The sequence below is a fragment of the Lutra lutra genome, chromosome 6 (assembly GCF_902655055.1).
Source record: "Lutra lutra chromosome 6, mLutLut1.2, whole genome shotgun sequence".
Classification (NCBI taxonomy): domain Eukaryota; kingdom Metazoa; phylum Chordata; class Mammalia; order Carnivora; family Mustelidae; genus Lutra; species Lutra lutra.
The window spans coordinates 103736049-103752201 of NC_062283.1; the positions used below are offsets into that span (position 1 = coordinate 103736049).

General features: G+C 33.9%; 1 protein-coding gene across 2 annotated transcripts in view; it reads right to left on the minus strand.

Annotated features, from left to right (window-relative positions):
• The window catches only part of LCA5 (lebercilin LCA5), a 60004-nt gene that overhangs the window by 31143 nt on the left and 12708 nt on the right, over positions 1-16153 (minus strand). For both annotated transcript variants that reach the window (XM_047734522.1, XM_047734521.1), the window contains exons 2-3: positions 10770-11104; positions 5329-5858 (exon numbers count right to left, since the gene is read on the minus strand). In XM_047734522.1, the coding sequence (XP_047590478.1) occupies positions 5329-5858; positions 10770-10962 (723 nt within the window). In that variant the 5' untranslated portion in view covers positions 10963-11104. The remainder of the gene's footprint in view (positions 1-5328; positions 5859-10769; positions 11105-16153) is intronic.

The following is a 16153-nucleotide window of genomic DNA, read 5'->3' on the forward strand; positions in this document are numbered from 1 at the left end:
AACAACTATAAGGAAAGAAATATGTAGTCTGATTTAGCTGCCTACCCCTAGTATAGAATTCAACAAATTTAACCTCATCAAGCAGTTCTTCATCCCTGGTGTCCAGTCCAGGATGGACAGACCACATCACACAAGACAAAAACAGCAGTCATGGGTGCTTTTCTCCATTCATACCTTGGGCTGCTTGTTTGAGTAATCATGTATCCATTTCTGAACTACCTGCTCTTAAATCACAGAGACACTGCATTCACTCAGTTCCATCAACCTACAAACTAAGCCTGCACCCAACTTAGAAGATAATATTCAGAGGGAAGTTTTTTCACAGCTAAATTATTTATAGGTAACCTTGAAAACTGCTTTCTGTCCCTACCCTAAGAAGAAAAGGTAACTCAAAAAGGGAGTAAGAGAGTAGCCTGAAATCCTTCCTGGAATGAGACAATCTGTAAACTAACAAAGCTGCTCCAAGTTTCAGCTTAAGGACAGACTCTTAAAAGAAAAAGCTACACCAAATGAAACAAAGAAAAAACACCATTCTTAGCAAAGAGTGGCACAGAACTAAAAGATAGCACTACTAATATTTCACTGCAATTTTAAGGGATACTTGGGACTGTCCTGGGTTTTAGTTAATGTGCAAAATGAAGCACTGCAATTACGCTTCTAGATTTCTTTTTTATTTCTCCTTTGCCTAATAAATGGTAGTGACTATAACCTACTGAGTTTGAAGAAAAAAGATCAACTTAGTGTTGGATAAAGTAATAAAATTGAGTAAATGAATGAGGCACAAAAACAAAAGGTGAATTTCACACTGAATTAAGAAACTCAATGGTAAATATTTCAGATTCTGGGTTGATTACTGAGATTATGAAAGATAAAATTAGACATAATGGGCCAAAGACTTTAGGAAGTATGAAAAGGTAAGCTAGAAAGTAGAGAATTACCCTCAGGTGGGTTGCCGAGGCTCCTCCATTCTGAAGAGAGCTAGTATATGGTGTGACAGCTGAAATGAGATTGATTTGAGAAAAGGAGGTTCATAATAACATATTAAATGTCAATTCTAATAAAACTTCAAACACAACAGAAATGAAGTAGTTTAGATCTCCCAACCAAACTCTGAGGCCTATAGCTAATTAACTCAATACTCCTAAAATCTGAGAATAAACTTCTAAAAAAAGTTACTACTTCATGTACATAAAACATTTATAACCCCTTGTGAAAATAATTACCAAAAAAATAAGCTTTGAAATTTGAAAATACAAGTTCAAACATAATTTTCTCATCCAGAAAGAAGTGAGATTATTTACAACTGTTCTAAAGAAAATAAAATATTTCTGTATAATCTAACAAAACCTGTATGGATCTATATCCTAAGAATGACAAACTGATGATGGAAGAAATGAAAGATGACCTAAATAAATGGAAGAATATACTGTGTTCGAGAGTAGGAATTCTCCACAAATGATCCGTGTTTAATGCATTTCCCGTTAAAATCCCAGGAAAGTGTTTGTAGACAAAGACAAGCTTGTCCTAAAGTTTATATGGAAAGGCAGAGGACCCAGATTAGTTAAAATAGCCAAACTTTTAAAAATAAAGCATAACGAGACAAATCAATCTACCTAATGTTAAACCTTATTATTTTGCCTATAATGAAGAATGTGTGGTATTGTCAGAGGGACAGACCCACAGATCAACAGAACAGACTGAAGAATCCAGAAACAGACCAATAAAAATATGCCCAACTGATTTTTGAAAAAGGTGCCAAATTCAACAGAAGAAGGATACCTTTTCAACAAATGGTTACTGGACTAACTGGGCACCACAGGCGAAAACAAAACAAAACAAGAACAAAAAAAAACAAAAAACAAAAACACCTCAACCTGAATCTCACATCTGATACAAAATTAACTCAAAATGGACATGAAAGTAAAACACAAAACCATAAGACCTTTGGATAAAAGTACAGTAGAAAATCTCGGGGGCTTACAGGCAAAGGGTGATAGAAATAGACAAAGAATTCTGAGACTTTATCCAAAAAAGAAAAATCTGATAAACTACATTACATCAAAATTTAAAACTTTCCCTCTGAAAGCCCCTGTGATGAAGATGAAAAGACAACTACAGACTGGGAGAAAATATTTGCAAACCACATATCTGACAAAGGACTTGTAATCAGAATATATAAAGAACTTTAAAAATTAGTAAATATACCAACAAGCCAATAAGGAAATGGGCCAAAAAAATTTTTTTAAATGAACATGAATAGAATCAACAATTGGCAAATAAGCACACAAAAAGATATACATCATTAGCCATTAGGAATGATACAAATTAAAACCATGAGATAGCACTAAACACCTATCAGAATGGCTACAATATAAAAGAGTAGTAACATCAAAAGCTGGCAAGGATGTGGAGATACTGGATCAATTATACATTGCTGGTAGAAATGTAAAATAGCACTGCCACTCTAGAAAGAGAACGGTGGGGGCACCTGGGTGGTTCAGCGGGTTAAGCCTCTGCCTCCGGCTCAGGTCAGTCTCAGGGTCCTGGGATCAAGCCCCACATGGGGCTCTCTGCTCAGCAGGGAGACTGCTTCCCCTTCTCTCTGCCTGCCTCTCTGCCTACTTGTGTTCTCTCTCTGTCAAATAAATAAATAAGATCTTTAAAAAAAAGAAAGAAATAAAGAGAACGGTGTTTCTTAAAAAACCAAAAATGCATTTATCATACAACCCATCAAGCACTTTTAGACATATATCCCAGAAAAATGAATATATATGTTCACACAAAAAACTGTGTATGAATGATCATAGCAGCATTATTAATTAATAGCTAAAAACTGGATAAAAACCCTGATGTCCTTCAATGGGATGTACCATAACACTCCATAATATATCCATACCATAGCATATTACTCAGGAATAAAAAAGGAACACACTATTGATATATACAACTTGGATGGAGCTCAAGGAAAAAAAATGAAATCTATTCATCTCAAAAGGTTAAATACTACATGATTCCACTTATATAACATTCTTAAAATGACAAAATTATACAAATAGTGAACAAATTAGTGGATGCCACAGGTGAGAGAGAAGGGAATAAGGCAGTTGTGCCTATAAAAGCTGATAACTCGGGATCCTTGTGATGGAACTGTTCTGCATCTTGATTCTGGTGGTGGTCACATAAATTTTTCTACACATGTGATAAAACTGCATAGAACTAAACACATACACACATGCAAACACAAATGAATGCATGCAAAACCAGTGAAACCTGAGTAAGGTTCATGGATTGAATCATTATATCAAAAACAATTTCCTGGTTGCAGTATTATACTGCAGTTATGCAGTATGTTACCACTGCAGAAACTGAATGAAGCATATATGGGATCTCTACATATAATTTTCATACAACAGCATATGAATCTATAATTAACTCAAAATAAAAAGTTAAAAACACTTTTTTTACATCCAGTAAGAAAAAAAAAAAAAGAATTGAGGACACTATTCAGTTACCAACTATTTCAAAGACTTTACTACAGATGATTTTCTTGCTAAGTGAGCAGCTACATAATCAACCTCCATCTATTACTCAGAATCCAAAGACTTCTGTTTTTCCTCTCTTTCTTTTTTCTCCTCTTCCCCTCAACACTCATAAACCTCCTTCATAATTGGCTGTAATAGAGAACCACAGTATATGTGTGTGTGTCTAGACTGCAACACCATGTTCTCTCTAGTTTTATACATACACAGAGGTATTTTTTTCTTTAAAATCATTATTAGCATTCTGTGCTCGTGGTTCCCAATTTTAAAAATCCATGATATGGAACATTTTCTATTTCCCCTTTAAAAATAATTGAAATGGGGTGCTTGGGTGGCTCAGTCATTAAGCATCTGCCTTCAGCTCAGGTCATGATCCCAGCATCCTTCAGGCTCCCTGCCCAGTAGGCTCCCTTTGCCTGCTGTTCCCCCTGCTTGTGTTCCCTCTCTCGCTATCTCTGTCATAAATAAATAAAATCCTTAAAAAACAACAACAAAAAATAGAAATAAAATAAAAATAAAAAATAAAAATTAATTAAAATATTTTGCTTTTTGTGACAATAATTGCTTTCAGATCCTACTCCCACTCCACCTCAAGGTAAGTAGCCCTTTAAAAAAAAAAGTTTCCATATGCTTGCTCTGCAGTTTGGGTTGATTACTGGTAAAGCCTACACAATAGGGTACCTTCTGTGCACTGAAACAGAATAATGATTGTTAATTGTATAGAGTAAGTTAGCTACTTTTTCTAACCATTGATGTACACAGTATTAGTAAGCCACTGCCCCTGGGCTTAGCACTGGTGTACTAAACTTGGTATCCTAATCAAAGAAGCACTATAACATACCATATATTAAAAACACCTAATTAATACATTGCAGAAAGTTAATTTATTTATAGTTCTGACTTGCACTTGTTCAGAGAGCTCTCACAGCAGGCATTATTCCCAAACTTTTCCTCAGCTTTGCTTTCCAAACTACTCATTGATTTTCATAAGCCTTGACTCAGGGCTTCTGTTTGATATACATATGTACACACACATATATTTATATATATATATATATATGTGTGTGTGTGTGTGTATATATATATATATATATATACACTGATTTTGTATTTAGTTTTATGCAATTTTACCACGTGTATGTGATATATATATATACATACATACTCACACACACACAAGTATAAGGTAGCATCTAATACAAATTCTTTGTGCAAATATCATGGGGTAGTACTCTTTTTTTCAACTTGTTCCAAGAAAAATATCTTTTTAAAAACTCTGCTATATTCTCAGACTAGTGACTCTTCTTATACCAACCTCTCATATTAGTTTCTATCTGGAGGAATAAGGGTAAGCCCTGCCCCCCAAAAGTCTTTTACAAATGTTCAAAGAAATAAAAACAAAGAATTTTTTATGTGACATTTCTTACACAATGCCCCCAAATGTCAGTTTTATAAACTATAGCTATTAGTGTATCATTTTCAATTTTAGAGAAACAATCAGATAATCAAATAATGTATTTCCCCAAAATCACTAAGATTCATGGAATTAAACACTCATTCATTAACAGGTGGCCCATTAACGTGTAAATTTTTTGTATCTTGCTCTTAAGTATACAATGTTAATTTTTTCCTAATCTCTTACTCAAAGATAATTTTACAAATATTAAAAGAAATAGTTTTCATTTCCAAGCATACACTGAACTACAATAAGCAATCTTAACAGAGCACATTAAATACCCAATGAAAAACCAACACAAAACAGCACAATTAGAGGCTGTATTAGTTTTACCTTAATTCTTCTCTCGGTGTCATCTAATTTTAACTCTGCTGAAACTAGTTTCTTTGCCAAATCATCTCGCTCAGGTAGGTGTCTAGCTTCAGAGATCTTTTTCAGTTTCTGTAAGGAAAATTTTGTCCTAAATAGTTCACCTTCTGTATCTTTCACCCTTTTTTCAGTTGCCCGTTCTTTCTCTTGAGATTTTCTTAAGCGTTCTTTGAGTGCTGTAATCTCATTGTTATGACGAGCAATAAGTTGTGAGATTTCATTTTCTGTATCTTCAAACTTATTCAGGGCTTTCTCCTGTCTGTACTGAAGCCTTTTCAAAGCCTTATTTTCTTTTAGCAGCTCAGCTAACTTGACCTGGAGTTCAGTTACTTCATTCTGCAATTCATTGATTTTTAGCAGTCTTGCAGAAAGAACCCGTTTTGTAACAAGATCAGTATCTTTCCGGAGTGGCTCCCTATTGAGGCTCTGGGAGCGAAATCCCACTCGGACTCCCTTTCTGTTTGGTGGACCCTTAGGGCTTGGCTTCCTAGGGGCTAAAAAAGAAACAGTAATGATGTAAAGTGAAAGCTGTTGTAATGTAACATTCATTCTAATATAAATGAATCTATAACATGCTTTAGTTTCTTCCTTAAAAAACGATCTTACAATATTTAAGTATCAGGTTTTATTTAGAGGTCTCAGTATGTTTTTATTAAGACAGGTCGAGAATCTTTTCTTAAGAAAGGTCGGGAACATTCGGACTTATCAAAATGATACCCCAATAGTTTATAGGAAATTATTTTTACATGGCTTAAAAAAAAATAACAGCATCAGGCTTTACCATTTTTAACCTTATAGATAAGATGGCAAGCCAGAATTCAAGCACGACATCATGAGCATTAGCAGGGGGTGTAATAAACACTGGACAAAATACTGTGATATTCAAATAATTTATGCCAAGATATTTGGGATTATAATTTGGAATGTGAAACATGTTTTCTCTAAATTAATTAGAACTCTTTTTCTTTATTTGGAGAAACAAGACAATATCACATTGTACAGTGAGAAGATCTGGGTTTGGGACTTTGATTTACCACTTAATAATTCCTTGGGCAATTCAGCTAAACTTTTCCAGGTCTATTTTCCCCACCCATATAATGAGCATAACACCACCTATATAACTAGGTTGTTGTGAGGATTAAACAAAGAATGCATGTAAAACAGGAAGTTCTCCACACATATTCTCTGTCAATAATAAGAACTTAATCCCGTTTATCAGTGACTGAAAATGAAAAACACTTTTAGCAATACAGATGTTACTGCATTATTTCAAATGCTTGCTCAGGGGCTTTTTGTGTGAGGTTCAAAACAAAAACATTTTAAGTAATTTGAGAACAAGATAAAAACAAAAACCTACACCCTAAAAAATATAGGCATATGAAATCTTTAAATTGTACATATTAAATAACATTTCACAAGACTGTGGAATGTCATTTTTACTAAAAGTTCATTAAACTGGGGCGCCTGGGTGGCTCAGTGGGTTAAGCCGCTGCCTTCGGCTCAGGTCATGATCCCAGGTCCTGGGTTCGAGCCCCACATCGGGCTTTCTGCTCAGCAGGGAGCCTGCTTCCTCCTCTCTCTCTGCCTGCCTCTCTGCCTACTTGTGATTTCTCTCTGTCAAATAAATAAATAAAATCTTTAAAAAAAAAAAAAAAAGTTCATTAAACTTAGGCCCCAATACACAAAGCACCTGCCCTTTAAAAAGAGACATCTGGAAGTCTGCCACAGTTGAGAATAATGAATTTTAATCTTCAAGGTGACTGCTTTTTTTTCCAAGAAGGAAATGCATTCCAGAGGGGGAAAAAATAAAAGAAAAACTAGAAAATTCAACCCTTCCTTATCCTCCCTCCAGCTGTGGATACCTTGACCCATTATGTAAACCAAGTAAAGAGTAACAGGTAATATTTACAGTTTACATTATACAAGTTCATTTAAAAAATGGACAACTCTAAAGAATCTGTTTTGACTGTGTACTGATTTGGGATTTCAGTTCTATAATTGTTTGAATACACAAAAGGAAGCGGTAATACTAAGAAATGGGGAAAAGCCTACAACTTTGAGCTACACTTTCCAATACAGTAGTGGTCACTAGCCACATGTGGCGTGAGAGATTCGAAATGTGGACAGTCCAAACTGAGATATGCCATAACTGAAATACATACTGAATTTCAAACACTTGTTCAAAAAAATGCGTAATGTTTTAAACACAGTGTTTTATATTAACTACATTTTAAAAAGATAATATTTTGAATATTTTGGATCAAATAAAATATACTATTAAAATTAATTATACCTATTTTTCTTTTTTTAACGTGGTTATCAGACAATATAAAATTACATATGTGGGTTGTGTTTGTGACTTGCATTATATTTCCCCTGGATGGCACTGCTCCAATTTTAAATTGGGGCATCCATCATTTCAATTTTCTTTCCTTCCCAACATACTGAGTTAACAGTTTTGGTATCCATATACTTTTATAGAATATGTATTCAATTCTTGGAATGACAGAAACTTTATACATAAAAATGATTATATATAAAGACAAATGTTAATTATTCCAAATCTCTAATTTTTATGTATAAAATTGTATTTCTCAGCAAACAAAATTACAAATTACAAAATACAAATAGAAACTTATTTTGTTTGAAAAGTTAAAGCCTATATAAGAATCAGGATAGAATTTTCCACTAATACCTTACTTCGATTGTTCAGTCAGACAGGAAGGACTTCCAAAACCAACTTTTTCACATCCTAAAAATCTGAACATTTATTTTTAGCATATTCTACTAGCATGACTACAAACTGATCATAAAAAGTACACTTAACCTGAACTCAAAAAGATTTCCTAGCTGCCATTTACTTTTTTATTTTCATTTTTAAAACTATTAGAGATGAAATATAGTGCTAGTAAGAGTGAGAAAAGATGACTATCATGTGTATCACTCTTCATCTACTTCTTGTTAAGTCATTATGAAAAAGAGGGTGAGAAAACATTGCTTTGTTTCTAGCTTCGGGTGATAAAAATAAAATATGACTCCTTTAAAAAACACGTAGTAAAGATGAATTATGCATCTATAAAAGACTTAAGATGTTTATACTATTGACAAAACATGAAATACAATAAATACATAACATGTAATATATAAACATGTATAAATGAAACTTAAATTTTATTGTGCATATAATTTTTGATAAAGCAACAATTTTATTTTATTTATTTATTTTTTAAAGATTTTATTTATTTGTCAGAGAGAGAGAGAGAGAGAGAGAGAGCAAGCACAGGCAGACAGAGTGGCAGGCAGAGGCAGAGGGAGAAGCAGGCTCCCCACAGAACAAGGAGCCCGATGTGGGACTCGATCCCAGGACACCGGGATCATGACCTGAGCCGAAGGCAGCTGCTTAACCAACTGAGCCACCTAGGTGTCCCAACAATTTTATTTTTAAAAATATTTAATATGCTGAAAATTAAAAAGGAAAAATATGGTATCAAACATGCAAATACACGAATTCAAGTGTTTAAGATGCTATTTTAATCACATTTGTTCTGTCCTTAGTTTACTGTACATTGGTGGTTGCCAGACTAACAAGAAACTAATTCAGTGTTTAAGGAAACACTAAAGTGTTTAACACTAAAGTGTTTAGCTGGTGTGGTTCTGTTGATTGATCTAAGGTAGACAAATTACCACAGATTTTAATTCAGAAGACAAAACAAACAAGTCAGATTGAAGATTAATAACTGAAATTTTCTGGGTGATGTTGGAAATGTTTTTCAAAGCTTTTCCTCAATTATTTTCCTTAATAATGTAAGGTTTAAGAATTTCTGACTCCTTAATTAGGTGGCCTCCTAAACTGTTTCTGGGGAAGTAGTGAAAAATTAAAGTATTCCTACCAATAATACCAATAATTCCTCAAATATGTATGTTATTTCTTAGGAACAAACAAGCATTTTCTAAGGTTCAACCCTACGATCTGTTTTTTCTTAATTAGATAGCAAAAGTTTAGTATCAGATCATGCATTCAACCACAAAATCAAAACAAGAGGCTCTCACTGAGACAGATTTGGAGCAAAAGACCAAAAACCCTGAGCACTATATAGGCAAAAGAAAGAAAAAGAAAAAGCACCCAATTGTTTTAAGAACGGACATCTCTGGGAAGTTAGATCAGAGGTCTACGAGAGGGCTGTTTCAAAAGTAACACATTCTTTGCAGATTTTTTTAAAGCAAATATTACTTTCCAAAGTAAAAATTTATAAAGGCAAATTTAATTATACCCCTGCTTAAATCTGTTCAATAGCCAACTATTTCCTGAAAAAGAGAGCCAATATATTATTATAGGTTTCAAAGTCCCGTTTTCCTTTTCAGCTTCCGATTTTACCCCTCCCTGCCATGCAATCTAATCTCTATATAAGCAAGATGCCTGGGTGGCTCAGTTATTAAGCGTCTGCCTTCGGCTCAGCCCTGATCCCAGGGTTCTGGGATCAAGCCCTCCATCAGGCTCCCTGCTCAGCGGGAAGCCTGCTTCTCCCTCTCTCACTCCCCCCTGCTTGTGTTCTCTCTCTCTCTCTGTCAAATAAATAAATAAATAAAATCTTTTAAAAAAAACCTCTATATAAGCATTCTAACCTAGTGCTGCATTCATTAATGTATACTGTAATTACCTCATTTACCTTAGCTTAATTTTCTATGGTGTATTTTTCTACAGTTGTCCTTAGATATTTTGTTACTAAGTACATCTGGGGCTTTCTGACCGAAAATTCATTAAGATGAAGAAGAGATTTCTAGAACATTGCCTTGTCAAATATGTATTAATATGTAGATCCAAACTAGGAAAATTTTAATAAAACAAATCATTTCTAATAATTAACCTTGTTTCCATTATAACATAATTTTACAGAAAACCAAGTGGTAGTCCCAAGTTCCAAATTCCATTTCTAGATTTAATTTGAGCTTTTGCAGTAAGCACTGTGTATCCTAGAGGAAGTAGTTTTATAAAAATGTCCCTTAACTACCTTGTAGCAATGCCTTTTGCTGCTTTTTAGAGGTGAAGATTTAAAAAGGGATAAACATTTTCTGACTTTTTTTTTTTTTTTGCCTTTACAGTACCTCAGAAACAGCAAGACATTCATTTAGGAAGAAGAGAACAAAATAAGAAGGTTTATTAATAGTTCCTTCTTCTGTATATAGTATGATTTTAATTATAACAAAGGATAATACACAGCACCACAGGCAACAACTATATATATAACAACTATACATACAAAAATACATCTTATTCAAAACGACGATCAGCCCATTTCCATGTGTATATCAATATATATATAGCAATGGAAATTTCATTCATACAACTTGCCTAAACACTTAAAATGAGCGCTTCAAGGTCCACCAGACTCTTAAAGAATGCTTACCTTGATGATGCACTTGGCTATCTGAAATTTGTCTTTTAGGATTTTTTCCCTTAATACTTGTGGGTGAAGAAGAATTGACCAGCGAAGACCGGCCAGAAGACTGTGGGGTAGTTTCAAAATCAGATGAAGAGTAACGGTGTTTTCCTGCCTTACTTTCTTGATCATTATCTGGACTTCTTTCTCTTTCCCCCATGGTTTTGTAAAATAGTCTCTATTCACATAATTTCACAGATTCCTTTCTCCAAAAAACTCCATGACAAGCCTGAATAGCAGTGTTTAGAGTCTTCAGATCCTGGTGATAATATTCATGTCTGCACTTTGTTTTCTCTAGGTATCTGTAGTAGAGATTAGAACATTAGCAAACAGAAGATACACTTTTGCCCCTACAATTAAGGAAGAGGAAAGGAAACTCATTATATTTCATGAAATAGGTTTTATAGTTAATTACAATTAAAGATACTAAAAGCAAATAGTATACTATTTATAATTTCTAAAAGGAGGTATAATTCGATCACCTATATTTTTCACATTGTTATTTATAGTATTTGGGGAAAAGACAGAATGTTGGAGCTTAGAGAACATGTAAAATGCCTAACATATAACTCTTTTTGAATAAAAGTTAACTGAATTTGACTCCCCTGAATCTTAAGATTTATAATAAAGACAAATGCTTATTTTTTACAGATGTATAATGACCAAATCACCATTTTTTTTTTCTGGGGGGGCAGTGGTGGTTAAGGCAAGCCTAACAGGAACACTAACAACAAAAACCAACCTACATAAAAGTGTAAAACTAAAGTATGGGGAAAAAATTAATCAAATTAAAACACCTAATGAAAAACATTTGCAACATGACAGAAAAATGGTTACCATCCTTTACATATATACATAACTCATACCATCCCATATGAAAAATAAGAGGCCAAAAGTTAAAAGGGCAATTACATATTAAGACCCACAGTGGGCAATACAAATGATAGGCACATAAAAATATTCAACTTCAGATACCATTTTTTTTTTAATGGTTACATCTGAAGATCTTTTTTTTTTTAATTTTATTTTTTATAAACATATATTTTTATCCCCAGGGGTACAGGTCTGTGAATCGCCAGGTTTACACACTTCACATCACTCACCATAGCACATATCCTCCCCAATGTCCATAACCCCACCCCCCTCTCCCAATCCCCTCCCCCCTCAGATACCATTTTTAAACTTACCAATTACCTAAGTTTTTTTCAAAATAACACTCAATGCTGCTAGAATGCCTATCAAGAAAAGATCCACAAGATTTTTTGGAAAGTTGGCAAGATATATTAAAACTTTAATTGCACTTTTAATCTTTGATCTGGTAATTCTGTGCCTAAAATAACAAGAAAAGAATCCTAAAAGTAGAGGAAAAGTTATGTACAGATGGTTATAGAGAACAACTTTTTTAAAGATTTATTTATTTATTTGAGAAAGAGAGAGCATGCAACCAACTGTGCCACCCAGGTGCCCCTGCAGTACAATTTTTTTTTAAAAAGGGAAGCAATGTAAATGTCTAACAACTGCAGAATAATTAAGATTATAAAAATCAATACAGCATAATATCATGCTATTATTAGAAACACAAAAAGTTTATTACTAGAGGAAATGTTTATAGTACTATGGTAAAGACAAAATTCAAACTAGTGAATACAATATGGTCTCAACTATACATATTCATTGAAAAGAAAATACTGAAAATACTGAGTATTCTTCCCTCAGAAACTGAAAAAAATTTGTGAAGTGCGAGTTACATATACACCAAAATAGTGTTTGGCCCACAAGAATTTTAGATGACTTTTTTCCTCTCTTTATAAATTTTTACTTTATAATAAAATAAAACTGGATTATCTTTTTAATTGGAATAATTGCATTTAATATTCAGAAAAAAAGTCCCACTGACAAAATTAATATTTCAAATATAGTGGTTCTAGTACTATATGGAAAAAGATATGCAGACAAGGCAGTGGTACTAATGTTCACTGCAGTATTATAGTGGTAGAGGACTAAAACAATTAGAAGGACCATAAATAAGGTACTGGCAACATAATATAACCACATAATGAAGTACTGTACTATGAAGCTACTAAAGGAATGAGCACTACCTCTGTTTACTTTCTGCAGTCTAGAGCGATCTCCACAAAATATTAAGGAATATGGACAAAACATTTTAGTATATTACCATTTATCAAAAAAAGAAGATTACAAACTTGTATACATACATAATGTTTCATGTTTTTAAAAAGTAAAAGGGTAAACTAAACACTTAATGAAAAAAAAGGGGGGAGGGGTTCTGTAGGGCAAGGCTGCCCAATAAAACTTTCAGCAAGAATGGAAATGTTTTTTCATGGGGTGTCAGCGCCTGCTGCACTCAAAGGAGAACTTTTATGAAAGCAGCGTATGCTCTGAATTGATAATGACAAGATCTACAGTCCAGCGTTCTGAAACTCTGACCCAAGTAGAAGAATAAGCACTGATTTCAAGGTTTCTGTATTTTCCTTCACATAGTGTCCTTATTTACATAAACTTCGACTGCATCATGGCAAAAAAAAAAAAAAAAAAAAAAAGAAGAATGGAAATGTTTTATAATCTGTGCTATCTGGTATGGTAACTGGCCACATAAGAGCACATGAGCACCTGAAATGTGGCAAATGTGACGAATTTTTAATTTTGTTGAATTTTAATTAACTTAAGTTTTAAAAGCTATGGTGTTTGGCTCTCTGAATTTCAATGATCTCATTTTTAAAGGGAATAGTAATAGTAATTTCCTTAGAGAACTGCTGGGACAAGTTAACTAGGTTAATCCAAGAACTATGACACCATAAGCACTCAGTAAAAATCAATTACATTTACAATTCAAACATACAAGATGCTCAGTAAATTGATTGATATTCCTTGTCAAAGACTCAGTTTTAATTACAATATAATTAAAAGCTGATCATATGGTATAAATGAGGGTTATTTGTTTATAGGCCTATAGCAGAAGTAGCTCCCTATGACCTGTCCCATCTTTTTTTTTTTTTTCTAAAGATTTTATTTATTTATTTGACAGAGACAGAGATCACAAGTAGTCAGAGAAGCAGGCAGAGAGAGAGGGGGAAGCAGGCTCCCCGCTGAGCAGAGAGCAGGATGTGGGGTCGATCCTAGGACCCTGAGATCATGACCCAAGCTGAAGGCAGAGGCTTTAACCCACTGAGCGACCCAGGTGCTCCGACCTGTCCCATCTTAATCAGTGGTGTCATCTAACCTTTCAATGCAAAAGATATACCCCACAAAACATTACTAGCCATTCATCTTCTATGCACCAGCATTTACCCTTCCCCATCCACGCCTCAAATATATGCATATAGTATATTTAAAAAAAAAAAAAAAAAAAAAAAGGAACCATCCACTGCCCCATTATTCGAGTCCCTCTCCCTGGGATAGCTATTTTAGTGGCTTATACTTTTATGCTTATGCTATTTCTTGAATTAGCAACTTAAGACTATGTAAGATGAGGATTTAACTTGTGACTCATTTTTAAATGGTTACAACATGTAATGACTTGTTTGGAAGTTTTTTTCCTTCAGATTCCTAATAGTCCTTTTTTCTTATTGAAAAGAAAAAACAACCTGCCTATATCACTAATATTTACCTAGCTTGTTAGTCATTCTATCTATAGCCTGAATTCCACTTCTTTCCTCCTCTTAAAAACATTTTTCTTGGAGATCAATTATTTCCAATTCTAATTTAAACCAATTATTCTGTAGCTCTGTGGTACCACTGTCATTCTGGAATCATTTTTGTAGTACTTCTGGGATAATCCACCATTTCTAACAGCTCATGTCATCATCTTTATTAGTTTTGATCATCACTTTTCTGGTCTATATTCTCAAGTAACTCCTACAGAAAGGGTAAGTAGGTTGACATGAGAGACTGTGGACTCTGAGAAACAAACTGAGAGTTTTGGAGAAGAGGGAGTGGCAGGATGGTGAGCCTAGTGGCAGGTATTAAGGAGGGCATGTATTGCATGGAGCACTGGGTGTGGTGTATAAACAATGAATCTTGGAACACTGAAAAAATAAAACTAAATTACAAAAAAAAAGGGTAAATGGGTTGAGAAAAATGTTCTGAGTCTTTGTATGCCTGAGAAGGTCTTTATTTTGCCCTCTAATCTGGTAGTTTTTGTAAGTTCTGCCATCTAAGTTATTTTCTCTCAGAACTTTAAAGACACTACTCCACTGTCTTCTAAATCCTCAGAGGTTCTTGGAAGATGTTATACTCTCTCTTTTATCCAACATATACTTCTTCTAAGCTCTCACCATGCAACTGTAATGAAAACAACAACCTCAAAAATCCCTGCCATTACGGAGTTTACACTCTAGTTATGTGTATTTGTATCTGATTCTCATTCCCTTATAGATTATCTTTTTCTTTTCCTTCCTAGGAGTTTTTAGGATTTTACCTCCTCTTATACTGCAATCCCACAACATGCATAGGTGCGAGTTCTTTTTTCACTGATTGTGTTGCCCCTTTACCTTCCTCTTCCTTTTAATATTGAAACAAGTACCTTTAAGCACTAGAAATGTTTTTATGTTACTTTTCTGATAACTGGCTTTCCTATTTATTCTTTTTGAGATTTCTACTGGCTAAATAACAAACTGTTCTCTCTGTATTTCTATTTTCACTCAACTTATCTTTTAACTATCCAGGATTGTTGTGTTTTTATTTACTTTGTGCAAACACCTTAATTCCCAAGAATTCTTTCTCGTTCTGGTTTTTTAAATAACTATCCTGTTCCTGATTTACTGATGCAATATATTTTCATTCCTCTGAGAACACTAAATAGACATTTTGTTTGCTTTAAAGTCTCTCCTGATCCAGGACCTCCGTCTCACATGGTGACAGTTTTTCTCATTTATATATGGTTTTATTTCTTTGAAGGTAATTTTTGGTTGTCCATTGATATTTTAAAAAGGAAAAAGAAAGAAAAAGAATAAATGGAAAACAGGTATTTATAAATAAGGCTTCCTGATATGCATACTTTGCTTTAGGATGAATAGCAGAGAATCAGCCATTTTCCAGGGGGCTCCTAAAAAGCTAGAATTACAAGGGATAATCTTCAGATACAAATATCCACCATGGCAACTCTACTTCTCTTTTAGGGTTGTCTTTATTTTGATTTTCTGAAGAAATTGCTTCTGTATTTTTTGATGGGAAAGAAAGGGAATGGTGAAGGGCAGGGACTATTACACTGAGTCACTGTGTATGGGACTGGGTAGGAAAGGAGGCATAACTATTACACAGTTTTTCAACTATTCTTCCTTCCCATTTTCAATTATCCTTTCTCCCTGACTTTTCACATTCTAAGATCCTCT